General features: G+C 39.7%; 1 protein-coding gene across 12 annotated transcripts in view; it reads left to right on the top strand.

Annotated features, from left to right (window-relative positions):
- The first annotated feature begins 1,526 nt into the window (after positions 1 to 1,526).
- The window catches only part of fgfr3 (fibroblast growth factor receptor 3), a 38,884-nt gene continuing 21,616 nt past the window's right edge, over positions 1,527 to 18,794 (top strand). For 3 of the 12 annotated variants that reach the window (XM_083540229.1, XM_083540234.1, XM_083540233.1), the window contains exons 1-4: positions 1,630 to 2,151; positions 6,888 to 7,131; positions 15,429 to 15,716; positions 18,596 to 18,661. In XM_083540229.1, the coding sequence (XP_083396355.1) occupies positions 6,993 to 7,131; positions 15,429 to 15,716; positions 18,596 to 18,661 (493 nt within the window). In that variant the 5' untranslated portion in view covers positions 1,630 to 2,151; positions 6,888 to 6,992. Of the gene's footprint in view, positions 2,152 to 6,887; positions 7,132 to 15,428; positions 15,717 to 18,595; positions 18,662 to 18,794 lie in introns of all 12 variants that reach the window. The other 9 variants (XM_083540240.1, XM_083540231.1, XM_083540230.1 and 6 more) reach the window with 6 other exon arrangements.

Raw genomic sequence — 18,794 nt, 5'->3', positions numbered from 1 at the left:
GATGCTATCATAATTAAAAAGATATAAGCATTTTCAGTTTCCACAAAGGAGGATCAGTATAGGCCTTTTTACATCACTGAAAGGACTGTTATTTTGGATTTAAATTAAACATTATTGCATTTCTGATATATGCACCAAAACTTTTGCTCAATAGGAAATGAAGAAGAACAATTAAGCAATTAAAGTGGCCATAATCAATTAACAAATCACTTATACAGCAGATACAGGTCCTGTTCATAGTTACATTATGCCAGAGGTGTAAAGAGGACCTGAAAATCATACTTAAGTAAAAGTGTACTTACCTTACTGCAGAACTGAATCAATTACAAGTGAAAAGGTCTTGAGTATTTGACTTGAGTAAAAATCTTGAAGTATCTCATTTTAACTGTACTTAGGTATTTGAGTTATATTCAATGTAGATTCAAAGATGCACTAGTCCTCAACACCAAGACACAGTTTAGTAAAAAGCCAAAAAAAACCCTGATTATTAGAAGTCAAATCAAGATGTACACCTTAACACTGCATTACCATCAACACAACAGCCTCTTCAGCATGCCAGAATGAAACAAAAATCAAAGTCAGGCAAAAAAAAAAAGTCAAGGTAGCAAAACTATCTTTGAAAAAAGGATAGTCAATAACGATCATGTATCATGTAACAAAGTTTAAGAACCATTAGTATTCAGAGGGCAAACAAAATGAAAGTAAATTATTTAAGATAAAGTCAAAATAAACATTTAGAGCTGACTGTGATTTGAGGCATCTCTCAGTTCAAGAGAGGGACAATATTTTCATTCAATTTAGCAAAAGCTGGTTCTCAAGGTTTTTGGAATTTATTCAAGCTCTTTTTGGACTGACAACGAGGCCAGTGATGCTAAAAAAAGTCGCTCAAAGGCAGAAGATGTGGGTAGGGGAGTGTTGGGTCTTAATAACTTCAACAGCGGTGCAAAATGTAATTGGTAACGTTCATTGTCAATTTCAATATAGTGGTGTAAAAAAGTACTATTGAATCATATTCATATTAGTTTAAATTCTATTGAATCATAAATGTAGTTGAGTAGAGAGTAAATGTTGCTTATATCTTTGATACTCACTAAAATGTAAATGTAGCCAAACATTAAAGTTTTTCTTCAAATACTTTACACTTCTGCATTATGCCACCTACAAAAAACAGAACATATATATATATATATATATATATATATATATATATATATATATATATATATATATATATATATATATAATAATCTATATAATATATATAATCTCTCTCTATATATATATACATAAAATCTGGCTATGAACATCTCATATAAATAATTTTTCTTTGTTTATAATGTTAGTCTACAACACAAGCTGCGCCTTGTTTCTTTTTTTATGTGAGTCTGATTGGCTCCCAGACTATGTTTAACTGCTTTCCTGCCGCCGCTCTTCACGGTTACTGAACGATGTGTGTGTGTGTGTAAGTGTGTGAGTGGGTGTGTGTGGCGGTCTCGGCTCATTAGACAGGGGGCGCACGGTGAGGTGAGATCCTGATGGAGTGTTCTGGCTAGAGTGGGCGTGTTCTACGTAACCCCACCTCTCTCTCTCTCTCTCTCTCTCTCTCTCTCTCTCTCTCTCTCTCTCTCTCTCTCTCTCTGTAGGAGAAGAGCGACAGGCGGCGAGCGCAGCACTCACAGCGGGGACGTGGTTTGAAATCCGATCTGGGCTAATTTTTTTTTTCCCCTCTCCCCTCCTCCCGCTCCCCCTCCAGAGTCCCGGAGCTCCAAACTGTTTAGCGGGAGTTCGTGAGTCCAGCAGTTCCACACAGAGGAGCGCCTGAGCAGATCAGAGCAGAGCAGAGCAGAGCAGAGAGAGACAGAGGAGCTCCCATCACTCGGACCCGCGCACCTCCTCCACGTTCCCGGGACGAGATGGTCTTGTGTGCTCTCTGAGGCTTTCTTCTCAACTCAGAGCGGCTGAAGGCGGCACGACGCGGAGACAGGAGCTGAAGTTGATTCGGATTTGCCCCGTGCTGAACGAACTGCTGAATCCTCCGAGCATCTTTATCTGCCGGACCCCTTGGACTATCCGCGTTCCCCAAGGAGCAGCTGTCAAATTTACGGCGATTTCTAATAGCGGAGGATTTACTGGCAACACGAGACATTTCGGGTGATTAATATTCAAAAAAATGTTAATGATCGTTCTTAAGAGTATTGGTAAAGTAAAAGGATTGCTGGTGTTATCCTCTTCCTCTTTACCATCATCATCATCATCATCATTATTATTATTACCACCAAAAATGCTGCTGCAGCTGATGTTGATGATTGTGATGATGATCATGATGATACAGTTATTGCATTTTTGCTCCTGTTCTGGTTTAACTGAATTCCTCGTTCCCACCCAAGACAGGTCGGTTGAGTTTTAGTCAAAGCTGCGCAATCCAATTAAATTTGAAAATCTACCCCGCTTTCTGCTCCACACAAACATCTATTCCTGTTCGCTATTTTATTGTATTATTACAGTGTGGTGTGAACTCGAAGCAGTGCATACTGGAATTTCAGGAGCGCTCTAGATATTTTAACTGCAGGGGAAAAAAAGTCTAAACCGCCCTAAATAGTGCACGTTATGGTGTGTAGGGTGTAGGGTTTCAGGCGTGCAGGCGTGCAGGCACTGATCATCACGGTGACAGGGGCTGAAAGCGAGTGCAGCGCAGGTTCCGGTGTGTCAGGTGCCGCGCGCGCGCGCCCCCGACTTTGCGCACGGTGAGAAGACGGGATCCGCGCGGATCTCACACACACACACACACACACACACACACACATAGACACCACTTATCGTTCACACGCGCCATCTCGTTACGCATACAGTGATGAAACGGGAGTTATGAAATTTGTATGAGCGGTCTTTTTGTAGAACTCCGAAAAGCCCAATAACTCCAGAGCCTGTTCGTGCTCGTGCTCGTGCTCGTGCTTGTGCATTGGTGACAATGTGCGTCCTGATTTATTAAAATAAATAAATAAATAAATAATAATAATAATAATAATAATAATAATAATAATAAACGGGTCAAGGTAAAAAAATAAGGTATAACACGGTATAAGGTATAACTGGAATTGCCCTCTATTCGAATTGGCGAATTTTTCTTTTTTACAAATTTCCGAAAGTTCAGAAATCACAACACAACGATGTTTGGGTCACTGCCTCGTCCTCTGTGATGAGGGATGAAGGACAAGCATGTAGAGAATGATGCATTAATGTACAGTAGATTACTAATATATAATGTATGTATATGGTATTATTTATTATGTATATATATGTACGTGTGTGTGTTTGTGTGTGTGTATACAACTGATTCAAAATATCGTATATTATATATTAGTATGTGTGTGTGTGTGTGTTTGTGTGTGTGTGTGTGTATACAACTGATTCAAAATATACATACATTATATATTAGTATGTGTGTGTGTGTGTGTGTGTGTGTGTGTGTGTGTGTGTGTGTGTGTGTGTGTGTGTAGAACTGTTACAAAATATACATACATTATATATTAGTAATATACTGTACCCAAACACAGACATAAGCCGGCTATTTGTCTTGCTTGAAGGCAGTCGAGCTTCTCTGTGTCCATTTTTGCGCCCATTACAGAGAGGACATCTGAAACCAATTTTGTGCTTTATATTGCGTTTAACGTCTCGTGGGGTGTTAACGGGGCGCCAGCGGGAATCATTAGCCACCTGCGTTCAGCTCCGTGCAGCCTCACTTATCCACTACAAGCCCCCCAACCACACACACACACACACACACACACACACACACACAAACACACACACAAACACACACACACACACACACACATACACAGACACTGAATTCAAGCCTGATACGTTCGTTGATTAAATTTGATGGTCAGTATAATCAGTGTTGGTCCTGTTTTATGAAGATGCTCAAAGGGTGGCTCTGTTATCCATGTAGAAGAGTGGATAAGCTTGTCCTCAGCTGCTATTACATGACATTTTTTGATGTACTGTATTTCCTTCACACTGTAACTTTATTAGAGTCTCCCTCACTGGAGTTTGTAATCCAGAGCTCTAGTTCATTCTGCACACAGGAGAAATCTAGGGCTGTCTCTTTCAGGAAAAAAAAAAAAGAAGATGAAGAAGAAAGAGAAAAAGACGCCTTTATCGACTCTAATTTCCTCACTGCGTCAGCCCTTAAGAGAGCAGCATAAGACTTGGGTCTGACTTTAAATCGATCAATGTGTGTCACTCAGGTTGCTCAGGGAGGAAAAGTCAGTCGCTGAACTTTGCAGCACTCACGCCCAGTCGCTGATTAAACTCCTTTTCCCTTCTCGTCATTGTCAGTGTGCTTCAGGCTCATCCAGGTTTTAATCAGGCTCTAGTCACTTTCTCGTTTTGCAGAGGCAGGGCCCACGGTATTTCTGTCTGCTCTGCATGTACGCATACGTGTGACGTTCGCATGTGTCTGTAGGCACACTTGAACGACCTGATGACAGGCACGTTTCCTTTTAAAAGCCAACAGCCGTAGGTCCGCTTCATGAAAGAGTTCTTTGTCGTTTGTGCAAATGTGATTTTTTTTTCTTCCTTTCGCTCGAAAAAAAGGTAAAATCATTTATGACTACTTTCTCTCTTTGATTTTTTTTAATGGAGTTCTCTGAAAATGGATTATGATGTCTGTAATATAGTTTGTCGCACATATTCATGTGTATACACACACACACACACACACACACACACACACAAACTAAAACAGAGAGTGTGTAGGAAGGGGATTAGCTCTACTGTCTCGTGCTCTCTCCTTCATTTCCCTCATTTTCTCTTGTATAATCTGTGAGTTAAATAGGAGACTTAGAGGCCTAGTATGGTCTGTACTAGGCAGCATAATAAAAAAAAAAAAAGTAAAAAATGTAGAATGTGACTAGCATGTGACAGGCTTTGGTTGTCTTTTACTAAAAAAACAACAATATGAAAGCCTCCACCATCATTGAATATTTGAGAGAGCAGTTAAATTTTTTTTGTATACATATTTTAAATGCTTCAGTTATTACCCCTAAATAGTTACAGCTGCATTGATGCACAAACATGTGTCTGTGCCAGGCAGCCTAGCATCTCAGTGCAGGATGCAGGCCTCGTCTGTTTTAGCTTGGTATGAGCATGTTTCTTCGTGCATATTTCTGTTTGATTTTGTTCACATACCGGTGAGGAAACAGCGAACGAAAAACACAAAAAAACGTGGAGGCTGACACGTTAACATTCGGGTCCAGCCAATTGTATTTCACTGAGGAGTAAATCAAATTCTTAAGTAAAAGTTTTGCATTAATATGACCCGAGCTGAGGTCCAGGCGTTGCTACACAGCAAAGTTGCACTACTGCTAATCAGTCATTAGGCCTGCCAGGCCTCACCACACTCTTCTGTGTTTAGACTGGGCTGCTAAGTTTAAACGACATTAAAGGCAAAGCTACTACATTACTGTCTCGCACCCTCGCCGAGAGCTGGTGTTTTAGACCAGATCCAGCCGTTCAAGCTGTAACCTGTCGCTGCCCTTTTTTATTGCGCACCTCACAAGCCGGACTTTATATGGGCACTTTGTTTCTGTAACAAGCAAAAGAGTAGTGGTAGGGGCTTCAGGAGTCTTTGGAGCAAACACCGCGTTGTCAGCCAAGAGCCGTGATCCCTGTGTTACTGTAAGATACAGAAGACTCCAGGAGCCCATGCCAGAATCACACACACACTCCAGACTGACACGCTCCAGAAATACACAGAGCAGATAGACTCCACAAATACACCCTTCACACACACACACAGACACACACACACACACACACACACACACACATGGCCCAACCTGATACACTATCACTCTGCAACACTGAAACCACTGCTGCTCTGCCAGCCAAAGAAAATATGCTGTTGCTCAACACATGTTTTGTGTGCATGTGAGTGTGTGTGTATGTGTGTGTAAGTGAATAGATTCCCTCTGGGTTAGATGTCTCCTCAGTTTGAACTGACCAATAACTAGTCTGTACGGCTTACGAAAAAGAAAACAGGAGAGTTTATCATCTAAGGTCGTTTTGGAAAAAACGGCAGCATTTAACATTAATATAAACCTTGTGTATTTATGTGTGTGTGTGTGTGTGTGTGTGTGTGTGTGTGTGTGTGTGTGTGTGTGTGTGTGTGTCGAAGCCAAGGTTGTAAAAATAACAGGAGCTGATGTTTAAGACAACACACAGCTCTATGACATTCAAAGCAGAATACCCAGATTTGCTGTGTGTGGGTGGGTTTCTTGTTAGACTACTTTACATTCCTTTTATTGTAACTAATGTAAACTTTCTATGTGGCAAGGCGCAACCTCACAGACACACACACACACACACACACACACACACACACACAGAGAGCCTACCCAGTGTGAGGGGAACGTGTGTTGTCTTTAGAGAGATAAGTGTGTTTGTGTTAGCCCAGCAAAAGACATGTTTCCGAGCAGAACAAGGGCGTGTGTGTGTGGTTTTTTATGTGTGTGTGTGTGAGTGTGTGTATGAGAGAGAGCGAAAGTGAACATTTACAGTTAATCGACCAGTGTAAACCTGCATTAGACACATAAACAGAAATCATTTAGGGTTTTTTTTGCCGTGCATTATCACCTTGTTTTTCACATCACAGCACACTAAAGCAATTTCCACATCAGCAGATCTGTAATGCGGATGTTCTCGAACTCACTGCTAAAAATTTCCTAGTTCAGACTCTTTCTGCATTTCTGGCATTTCGGTCGGAGATTTTACCTCGTAAAAAAAAAATATGAGTGCTTGTTATTTGGGGTCATTTCGCTTACTTGTATCAATGAATGCAGTGAATATTTAATCTGAATTTTCTGGGTTTTTTTTTCTTTTAGGTAGCAAGTGGACAAGGGACACTTGTCTGTGTGTGTGTGTGTGTGTGTGTGTGTGTGTGTGTGTGTGGCAGCACTCCGTTGACATCATGTGCAGGACTGTGGAAGATGTGTGAGTGTGTCCGTGGCGAGAAGCCTGGGTCGCAACGGCCCCTGGCAGGCATCATGGCACTCTGCCTTCTCCTCTACCTCTTCACCATCGTCCAATCAGTGCACAGCGCTCATCTGCCCTTGGTACAGCCCACAGGTCAGACTACACCCCTTATCTCCCATGTCATCTATTCTCACTTTTTCCCCCACTTGATTCGTTCCCATGATCAACCATTCCATCTGAAAAATACCTTTTTGTAGGAGATCCAAAATGCTGCAACAAAATCTGGAAGCAAGAAATTCTCATGTCAGGTGCCTGAGGGCTTTTCTTTTTAATAACAGCTCAAATAATGTTGAAAAAAATTATTATGAGGTAATTACCGATCAAACAATACAAGCGCTTATAAACTTCTCTGTTAGCAGCTCCGCTCTCAATACAAACACATCAGTCATCGTTCCTGTGTCTCGAATGAACAATGCAGACGCTGGAGAGTTTGATTCGAATGCAAGATATGTTCACCTGAAGTACATTTGGGGAAATAATCACAGTTATTATATTTATGCTGTTTATTAAACACAAACCTGCTGAAATGTGTTAAAAGGGCCACGAACAGGAAAGAAGAACATCTGTGTTTCAGGTTTTCTAATGAAAGGCTAACCTGATGTGCTGGTTATTATATGATAATAATATATCCTTTGAAAAAGTGGTTTTGACATGATATTTTATCATAGTATTTGGACAAAAGTTTGTTGACACCTGAGCATGAGATTCGTATGTGCTTTTTAAACAGCACATTTAGTCCCCATTTGCTGTTATAATAACCTCCACTCTTCTAAAATGATGTTTTACTAGACTTTGGAGTGTGGTTGTAGGAATTTGTGCTTCTTCAGCCACAAGGGTGTTAATAAAGACAGGTACTGATCAGTCAGCATTCCGATTCATCGCAAAGCTGAACACCTACAGTTTAGGCCAACGAAGTTATTCCTCTCGAGTTCCATGCTAGAACAGGTTTGGGTCTCCAGGCTCACACAGGTAAGTGGAAATTTTATGCTACCACATCCAAAGACATACTACAAAATTGGGTGTCGTGAAGGTTGTGGTAACAGTTTGGGAAAGAACCAAATATGGCTGGAAATGCCTGGTGTCCCAATACCCTTTTGTCTGTGTGTAGTGTGTTTCAAGTCGAACTTTTGTCACTTAACATATTAGTGTGTGTGTGTGTGTGTGTGTGTGTGTGTGTGTGTGTATGTATGTACACAAGCAGACTGGGCAGTTTTAATAAGAGCATGTAGATGTTATTGTGTAAGCACTGCCTGTCTGAGCTAGTGATTTATTATACAATCGCAAGCCTGATGGAGTGTTTGCTACGGAATGTATGTGTGTGTGTGTGTGTGTGTGTGTGTGTGTGTGTGTGTGTGTGTGTGTGTGTGTGTGTGTGTGTGTGTGTGTGGTAGGGGGGGTGCATGTGTTCTCATATCAAAATCTAATCCCAGTAATCATTATGGACTTAAGTTTTAGACCCAAGTGTGAGCAAATACTAAAAAATGTCTGTTCTTGTTTGGGCCTTTTAGTTCTTCGTTATGGTTTTGATATTTTTGTTGGATGAATTCCACTCCGAAGATGTCTCGCAATAATGTACATGCCTATAAAAAATAAGACAAGAAATGAATTGCTGACTCAACGCAATCTTTGTGTGTGTGTGTGTGTGTGTGTGTGTGTGTGTGTGTGTGTGTGTGTGTGTGTGTGTGTGTGTTCTAAGTTATTAGTCGGGGTGTGTTCACCTCATTAATGCTGTTTGAAATCTCACTGCAGGTCAGGTGCTGAATTATGGATGAGCACCGTGACTGTCATGTAGGGCCACCTGTTCATACACACTTACACACTTACACACATCGACATTCAAACAGACATGCACACACACACGCATGCAGCTGAAGACTTTTTTGAAAAGCCTCTGTATGCTTGAATGTGCTTGTTATCAGTGCGATTGATGTGCAACTTGTAATGATCGACTCCCCTCGAGAGAATGGCTCGTGATTAGATCTACACAACTGGAAAAATTATTTGTGTTTGGGTGTGTATGGGTATGTAAGTGCAGATTTTTAAGTTTGTTTCTCTTGAGACAGAGTCATGTCTCAGTGGGGGCCAGGAGGTGAATGAATTAGTGCTTTTTATCGTTTCTTCTGTTAGTTGTCTTTGAGATCTGTCTCGGTGTGTGTGTGTGTGTGTGTGTGTGTGTGTGTGTGGGTGGGTGTGTTTGGATTACTGTTCTTGATTTCCCCAAGCTCTCTTATATTGCTCCTGGCAGTCATGAACAGATGGCCAGTTATGTGCTGTAAGAAATCCAACACACACACACACCCCACTGCCACCCAAGAAATGACCCTTCGGTTTGCCTTCCCCCACTGTAAAACTTGCACAGACACTCACACACTTTGATGGAGCTATCACAACAGAGGTTTTGAGGTGATCAGCGTAGCTACTTGTAACTCTTAGCTGCTGAGTGCGGCATGCTTCGCATGCTGCAGGTTCTCCCAGTGTGCTTAGCCGAGTTTGAACAATTAATTAGTAATTATTTCAGACGTATGCGTTCTAGCTGCGTAATGAGGTGTGTGTTTGTGTGTGCTGCTATTGTATTTATCAAGTACACACCCTGTTCAGGGATTTACCTTGTATTTCATTTGTTTGTTAGAAAGAACGATGTGCTAGTGCTGTTTATTTCTCTGCATGTGTGTGTGTGTGTGTGTGTGTGTGTGTGTGTGTGTGTGTGTGTGTGTGTGCGTTCATGCGTGCGCGCGTGCATTTGTGTGGTGCAGGGATATCTCAAAGCAGCTGTTGCCAGTTGCTTCTGGTTGTCACAGACTGGAGGGAAGGGAAGAAGAGGATTAAAAGTGTTCCAATACGACCACCCCCACATACACACGCACACGTATATGTATATATACATACACAAACACACACACACACACACACACACACACACACACACACAAACACACAAGTCACAAATGCACATGCGCAATTCACCTGCCTGTCATACTGTCAATTTTAACAGTATGATTTTCTTTTACTTGTTTGTTAAGTTTAAAGAGTGCACTTCAATCATCAGTAAAACATCCATCAGTAAAGTAACGTTTTTCATTTCAGCTGCTTGAACTGTGTAATATGTAGGTGAAGGTAATAGTAATACATTCTGAGTGTGTAAGATATGTGAATGTTAGTAATTTAATTGGTTTGTGTTGTTTATCAGTAGATAAAGAGATCAGTAGATTAGTTCAGATTGACCAGATGGTAAATAATAAAAAAAAGGTTTTAGGGGATTTAACCCGATTCAAAAGAGTCACTGTTTTCTGTGATTCGAAATGAATGCGCACTTGTCTTTTAAGGCTCCTGAAACATTTACAAGAATGTCTTTTTGTAAATAATACTGAATTTCAATTATTGTATTATTTCTCTGCTGTAGACAAATTGTTTGTGGGGTTTTTTTTTGTTTGTTGCAGTATTTCCAAACTTGCAAATTAACATTTAAAAATGAAAAATCAGGAAGGTTTAGGGTTTAGGGTTTAGGGTTGGGGTTGGGGTCAGCACTCATACCTTTTCTCATGACATGATTCCTATACAATCAAATTAGTTTTCTACTGTGTGGACAGCACTTGATCTTAATGGCTCAATATATAAAGATGGTCCCCACGATGGTTTGACTTTCGATTTTTCTATTTTATGATGACGATAGTGATTTAATTAGTGATTTGTAAATACTCAGACTTTTAATTACTGTATTTATTCTCTGCTGTAGACCATTTGGTAATTTTCTTGTTTGTTTCAGTAAATAAAAACATGTGCAATTCGTCTTTCCTGCCTGTCACACTGTCAATTTTAACTAGGTCTGCAGCTATCGATTATTTTAGAAATCAAGTATATATATATATATATATATATTCTCTCTCTTTCTATAAGGTCAGGAGGTGAAAGGGCAAGATGTCACTTTTGCCCGATGTCTTGGTGCACTAAGTGTAAATGACCAACCACTGATCCATTGATGTTGCCCTAATAAGCCATGTCCTATTCTGCACACCAGGGGTGTAAAGACACACCGAGACCAATCGCCACTTTGCTCTCTATATATCTGATGCAGCGAAATGATTAGCGAAGCAGTCACAAGCGAATCGAAATATAGCAGTGAGATAGAGTGAATCGATTCAGGTAAAGGAGGCGTGTCTTATACTCTTTTTATGCGCCTGTAATGGGACAATTTGTATAGATACAAATAAAGGAACTTATAGTAAAAATATTGGTTGTTGCATTCTGTCAGTAGTGTTATTCTTCTGTTTGTTTTTGTGTGAAAGTGTAACAGGATTTGAAAACTATAACTTTTACACAAACCGTCCTTTGGATGAGACAGACATTTCTACTGTGTGAAGTTTAATCCAACTTTTCCAGACAGCAGCAAAACAGTGCAAAGCTATACTGATTACTTTCTTTACACATTCTCTAAGGGTTTGTAGTTTCCATCAGGCTTTGTGTCACTTCTAGTTTATTTCGAGCTCTTTTAGCTACTTTCTTGAAAAATATAATGACAGATATATTTTTTTTTTACTTTTTACCAAGACCATACAGATTTAGGACTATCTAAAAATTTCTACGAATAAATTATGCATGAAGGTTTTTATGTACAAAAGCTTATCTCAACCCCAACAACTGCCCTTAGACTTGCATTAGAAGAGTGATTTGAGTATTGGATTTTTGAGATTGTTGCCAGTGTTAATAACATACTGTATGCTACAGATGGTATATAGAAACGGTGGTAGATAGAAATAAAACTCAAAAGGAAACACTGAAGAAGCGTCCGGGACTCCATTCAAGATCGAAGAGTTTCACCCAGTGCCTAATCAGATTTGATCACATTGACTTGCACATGGAATTGCATTGGCACAGCCCTAAATTGCATCATATCGATTCACTGACTGAAAAGTTAATGTATCATTCATACATTAGTTTTTTTTTATCTCCGAAATAGAAATACTCTCCATTATAGCACATATAAGCAATATATTCAGATGCATTTATGTGTATAATCAATTTTTTCTGAAAATGTTATTCTATATAGACTTAATTTGGATGAATACATTTTGGATTGATGGTGAAATTATACTGAGAATACTGTTTAGGAGGTCAGCTGTGCTGCACATGATTCAGGGTTGATTCCTTGCTATAGGGCCCCTAAGGGTGCACTTATACTCATCATCAGTAAAATATCTGTCAATAAACAAACCCAATTTTTCACTTCAGCTGCTTGAACTGTGTAATTTGTGGGTAAAGGATAGAAGTAATACATTCTGAGTGTGAAAAACAATTATGTATTAGTAATTGGATTGGTTTGTGTTATTCATCAGTAAGCATTGATAAATGTTAGTTCATATTCGACAGATCTTAAATAATGAGAATTCGATTTAAGGGTTTTTACCCAATTCAAAAGAGACCACTTTTTCTGTGAAACATTTACAGTAATATCTTTGTTCAAATAATTTTTACTTTTAATTACTGTGTTAATTCTCTGTTGTAGACAATTTGTTAGTGCTTTTTAAGTTTCAGTATTTCCAAACTTGCAAATGAATAAAAAGTCAGGAAGGTTTGGGGTTTAGGTTTAGGCAAGGTGCCAAATCTCATAACTTTTTGTGACTCATTCGTATACAATCAAATAAAATATCTACTGCATAGACAGCACCTATTATATATATATATATATATATATATATATATATATATATATATATATATATATATATATATATATATATATATATATATATATATATATATATATACTGTATATATATATATATATATATATATATATATAATTTATTATTATTATTTATTAAGAATTGGAGTGGTTGGTCATTAACCACACCCATGATTTGAGTCTGATTTGAATGTGAGCAGAAATGACTGGGCATTCGGAGCTGAGACTACAAAAAAGACAGCTGTATTCAGCATATGGTCATGTGTGTTGTGGTTGTGAGTGTTTGCTCTGTACAGTGCAAGGAGGCCTGAAACTAGGCCATTTTCTCTGTGGAATGACAATTAAGACAGTCCTTGATTATAACGTGTGTGTGTGTGTGTGTGTGTGTGTGTGTGTGTGTGTGTGTGTGTGTGTGTGTGTGTGTGTGTTAGAGAAAGAGTCTGAAAGAGATGAATTATCTGAGAGCCGAGGTGTTTGGGGTGCGTTTTTTAAAGGTTTTGGCAAAGAGCAGAGACTGGGAAGTTGAATGCTGGAGTTTCCGTTACTAATTAGTGCAGTGAGGCGGGATTGTGTGTGTGTGTGTGTGTGTGTGTGTGTGTGTGTGTGTGTGTGTGTGTGTGTGTGTGTGTGTGTGTGTGTGTGTGTGTGTGTGTGTGTGTAGGTCTTTGGATGCTGCAACCATCTTAAACTTTTCTATGGGGTGTACAGCGCTACATGCTCTCACTCACACACACACGCCTCAACAGGGTAGAAGAAAAGAGGCAACAAGCCGAAAGCCATTCTCCTCCCACCTCCCTTTCTCTCTGTGTGAGTGTGGAACAGTGATCCGGACCCCCAGCTCTCTTTTTCTCTCCCTCTTTTTCTTTCTTTTTCCCTTTTCAATGTGGCGTACGCACTACAGCCACTTTTTGCGAATGAATACACACCATCTCAGATCACACTTATTTAATCCTACAGATGCTTGGGAATGAATAAAGATATGGAATCATGTAAGACTCATGAAGTTGTGTGTCAACCGTGTTTGTGTGTGTGTGTGTGTGTGTGTGTGTGTGTGTGTGTGTGTGTGTGTGTGTGTGTGTGTGTGTGTGTGTGTGCTCACTGTGGCTTTATCTTTAATTCTTAAAATGTAACCTGCATTAGGAAGGAATTTGAATTTTAAACAGGTTACACTCTTATTTCCACACTGTTTGTGTGTGCATACATGTGTTTTTTTTTTTATTAAAGCTAAAATAAGATTTTTATGAATACATTCAAAGCAGTTGATGCTTATTCACTGCTCCAAATCTTTTGATATCTAAGAATAGTACAATTAGAATTCATCATTGACTGATCAAAGAATCATTGTTCTCACTCTGTGTGTGTGTGTGTGTGTGTGTGTGTGTGTGTGTGTGTGTGTGTGTGTGTGTGTGTGTGTGTGTGTGTTGGGGGGGGGTGCTATGTGGTTGACGTGTGTGTTTTGTTCTGGGCTGACAAGGTAGTTGTGCTAAGACATTATAAAAGGCAACAGCATGGCTGAGCTACAGTTCTCAGGAGGTTCCTATATCAAGCCTGAAAGTAGATCTCACACTGGCCTCATTCTGCACTCTGTACCTCCTCCTTCTCCTCCTCCTCCTCCTCCTTCTCCACCTTCAGCATGGGACACACAGTAGCCATTTATAATATTTATTTATTTTCCCATGGCACACATTATGGACTTTTTTTAATTCACAAAGAATAGTTTGTGAACACCTGACAATAATATTCGTATGTGCTCTTTTAAACAACCAATTCCACATTTAGGCCCTATTAGCTGTTACAATAACCTCCACTTTTCTGGGAAGATGTTCCACTAGATTTTGGAGTGTGGTTTTGGAGATATGTGCTCATTCAGCTTGTTAGTGGAGCCAGGGAATAATGTAGGTTAGGTAAGGAGGCCTGAGGTGCAGTCATTGTTCCAATTCATCCCAAAGGTGTTCAATAGGATATATAGCAGGAGATCTTCCACTCCAACCCATGTAAACCATATCTTCATTGAGCTCGCTTTGTGCATTATCATGCTGGAGCAGGTTTGAGTCTCCTAGTTCAACTGAAAGGGAATTTTAATGCTAGCCAATTTATAGACTGCCTATACAATTGTGTGCCTTCAAATCTGTGGTAACAGTTTGGAAAAGAACCGCATATGGCTAATTGTGCTTTTTGACCATTGTATGTACTGTTTGTGTGTTGTAGTGATCTATAATTTGTGATATTCTATTTTCTTTTCCATCTAATCTAAATGTCATTTGTGAACATATTATTTTAATTTTTTTTTATCAAACACACACACTCCACACATACAGAGAGAAATAGACAAACTCAGAAGAATCTGTCCCTCTAGTGCAGGCTCTGACCTTCTCTGATGAGATGAATAGTACTGATGACACTAAGTCATACAGAAAGTGATATGCGGTACAGCGATATAGGGATGGAGAGATCGAGATGGAGAGAGAGATAAAGGAATAGGCCTGAATGCTTTTTTTCTTGATTTTATGCTTATGATAAATCTGCAGTTATCAATGTGATGGATGGTGAATATGTTTGCATCTGAATTTCTCCCGCTATTAGTTTATATGTTTATTCTTAACCAGGGACATCAGTTTAAAGTTTTGTTTCCTTTCTGCTCTGTTGCCCCAGAAAGTAGTAGCAATTCCCGACTACCATATTGACCATCTCACTTTGTCTTTCTCCTCAGACTGGCGAACGAGCGAGACAGAGGCAGGGCCATTGGATGCCGGGGCATTTTTAGAGGACTACCTGGTGGCCATGGGGGACTCATTGGAGCTTCAGTGTAATGCACCTAACTTCATGGTGTCTGTCATGTGGCAGAAAGACGGACGCATCGTGCTCCTGGACAACCGCACCTGGCTAAGGCTTACGACTCTGCACATAAACAATGTCTCGTACGACGACTCAGGGGTCTACACCTGCAAATACAAACAAAGCAACACGCTGCTCAGCAACTACACTGTCCGAGTCACTGGTCAGTACACTTCAGGCATCTCTGGACATCACTTTGTTTGCTAAGCTTCTTCCCCCCTTTATACTTTCATGCACCATCTTGCTCCTTCCTTCACTTAAATGTTGGGAACCGAAGAACAACATTGTTCTGTTTTTCTCACAATACAACAAGTAGCTCGTGTTTAGGCTTGCAATGATTTGATTGATGTGTATGTAGGCAGTGGCTTCCAGCCAATCAAAATTCGCTTCACCCTGCACTGATGAAATCATCTTGCCAAATAGACTCACAGGTAATCATACGTTTCAGGATCAACAAGACATACACTCAGTTATCCATGCAGACCGTTCAGTCTCAAAAAAGCATGACATTTTTAATAAACTGTCTGAGCACCAGCGCTTGTAAACTGCTTTTCTCATTGACAGACTGGGGGGGGTTGTCAGGCAACATGAACATTCTGCAAGCTAGCGAATATTAAACTGCTGTAATTCATATACATCCTTGTAACTGCCCCACCACACACACACACACACACACACACACACACACACACACACACACACACAAACATGGGTAATTAAACATTCGTATGCATTTGCAAACAAAACACATAATTAGCACAGAAAAGGGAAACACACTCTAATTGAAATTATGTAATGAACAGATCGGTATAGTCGAACACTATTGTATGCGTGCATGAGCGCACACGTGTGTGTCAGTCTGCTTCCGCACAAGTGTGTGTAATTGGTAGCAAGGGTTAGACTAAGGTCCAGTAAACTTCGGATCTCGGGGACACCAGCTGAGCTGCTCATTGACATCTAATTAGAGAGCAATTGTCTGGAATCACCTCATCATTGAAACCAGATGGAGAGAGAGAAATAAAGATGTAGGTTTTCCTCTTTTACACATGTTTGGCATTAGTCCAGCTTTTATCCGTCTCGTCTGCAGCCCTCAGTCGAGGGAGAAAGAGAAAAAGTTCTGGCTGCAAATTCTGAACCAATTATGGCATATCGATAAAAAAAGACAGCAATATCCTGTTCTACACAAACACACACTCAAATACAAAACAGACCCATCTGAACTGGTAGTGAAGTTGGGCTCACATCAAGTCTGAAACAGGGTTCAGGGGGAGGAGTTAAAGGTGCAATGTTTTTTGGAATAGAAAGAAAAGAAAAAACACCAGTCTTTCTGGCACCCTAGACTCTTTAAGCAGGATCAAAACAAGTGATGTGGACTAAGGACATTGAAGGTTCTCTCCTTATTTTTCCAAAGCATTGAAATAAACAGGACACTGTATTTGTTTAAAATGTGTGTGTTTATTAGTTCCAGTTACTTCCTATAGAATTCACTAAATCTACCTTTCATTTATCATAGGGTCTTGGGTAACTGTAATGAATAGCAGTAGGTTGTAGTTAGCGGTGAAAAGTAAGGATTTACCCATGTTACTGTTATCGAGTAGTTTTTGTGTACTCTCTGTCTGAATACCGAATCTGCATTTCAGATTTCTCTTATTATCATAAATGACATTATAACAAGTGATTTCAAAAGTTCATAACTCACATTAGACATAAATGGACTGTAGTGAGTTTTTTTTTTTTTGTTTTTTTTTTTGTGTTATTGCATTTTAATTAGTAAAGGTGTTCAAACAAATAATTTGAGATTTATATCTCCTTGTCCTTTTTCAACTACTCTAGAATCACCCATCCCAGCTGTTAAGAAAAGTCTAATTTTGTTGAATTTTTAATGAGTTATTTTTACTTGAGTAGATTTTTAGACCAGTAACTTTAATTGAACTTAAGTAAAATCCCACTAAAGTAACAGTACTTTTATTTGTGTAGAATATTTTATTACTTATATACCTCTGGTTGTAGTAGCGTAGATGCCTAGCATGATTTTCTGTAGAAGTTTCCATTATCAAATCAGTTCTACATCAGCGTTCTTCAAAAGCCTAGTTCATGTTAAGGCCTTACGTCGTAAATAAGTGGTTGGAAAAAAAAAGTGACTTAATTTGGACTAAAATTAGGTTTCACATCCTGCACAATGTCTCCATACAAAGAAGTGTGTACGAGAAGATTAAATACCCAACAGAAACAAGGTGTATTTCAGGAGGATGAAAGTTCTTGTGTAAACTCAGATGTAGTGAGCGTGAGCTGATAAATAATGGGCATTTGTTTTAGAGCTGGCTGATGTGTACTGTGCTCGGGTAAAATGTGTGTGTCAGAGCCTCTACCTGTGTGAACGACTGTTGAGGAATTGAGAAAATAATCTCCATTTTTCATGGGAGTGTTATTTTTTCCGCCCCTTGAATAGGTTCATTTAGAGCGACCATATAAGAGGGAGACTGTAAGAGTTAGCGTGTGTGTGTGTGTGTGTGTGTGTGTGTGTGTGTGTGTGTGTGTGTGTGTGTGTGTGTGTGTGTGTGTGTGTGTGTGTGTAATAATAATACAGCTGTTGTTAAAAATCTCATGAACTTTTTGCTGAGTGCCTACAAACATCTGCCAGTCATTAACTGCTGCGTAGTTTGTGCGTGTGTGTATGTGTATGTCTGTGTGTGTGTGTGTGTGTGTGTGTGTGTGTGTGTGTGTGTGTGTGTGTGTGTGTGTGTGTGTGCGTGTATGTGTTTCTTTGGGTAGGGGGGCGGATTGTTTGGGGGCACTTGGGGCACTTGTTAGCTCCTGGGTGCTTGTGTATGCAGCAATTGCTTTTTATTTGTTATCAGTTAATTTTTCCCCATTCATTGGAACATGAACAGATTTATTGTTGTGTGACAAAACCATAATGCCACAAGGTAATCCAATCTCTCTCTCTCTCTCTCTCTCTCTCTCTCTCTCTCTCTCTCTCTCTCTCTCTCTCTCTCTCTCTTTCTCTCTCTCACTCACTCTCTCTCTGTCTCTTACATTCAGATTCCCTCTCATCCGGTGATGATGAAGATTATGATGAGGAGCCAGACGATGCAGGTAATGGAAATGGTGTGTTCCCTTAATTCATTTCTTGTTTATTTTTCTTTAATTCCTCTTTTTGAATTAGCGCTTTGGGTCCATTTTCCTGTATTTCCTGTATTTTCGCACTAGGCCTGTCATTCACTAATTCAGCTTACGTTTC

The sequence above is a fragment of the Silurus aristotelis genome (genome assembly GCF_946808225.1).
Source record: "Silurus aristotelis genome assembly, chromosome: 4".
In the NCBI taxonomy this organism is placed as follows: Eukaryota; Metazoa; Chordata; class Actinopteri; order Siluriformes; family Siluridae; genus Silurus; species Silurus aristotelis.
This window is presented reverse-complemented; position numbering and strand designations above follow the sequence as displayed.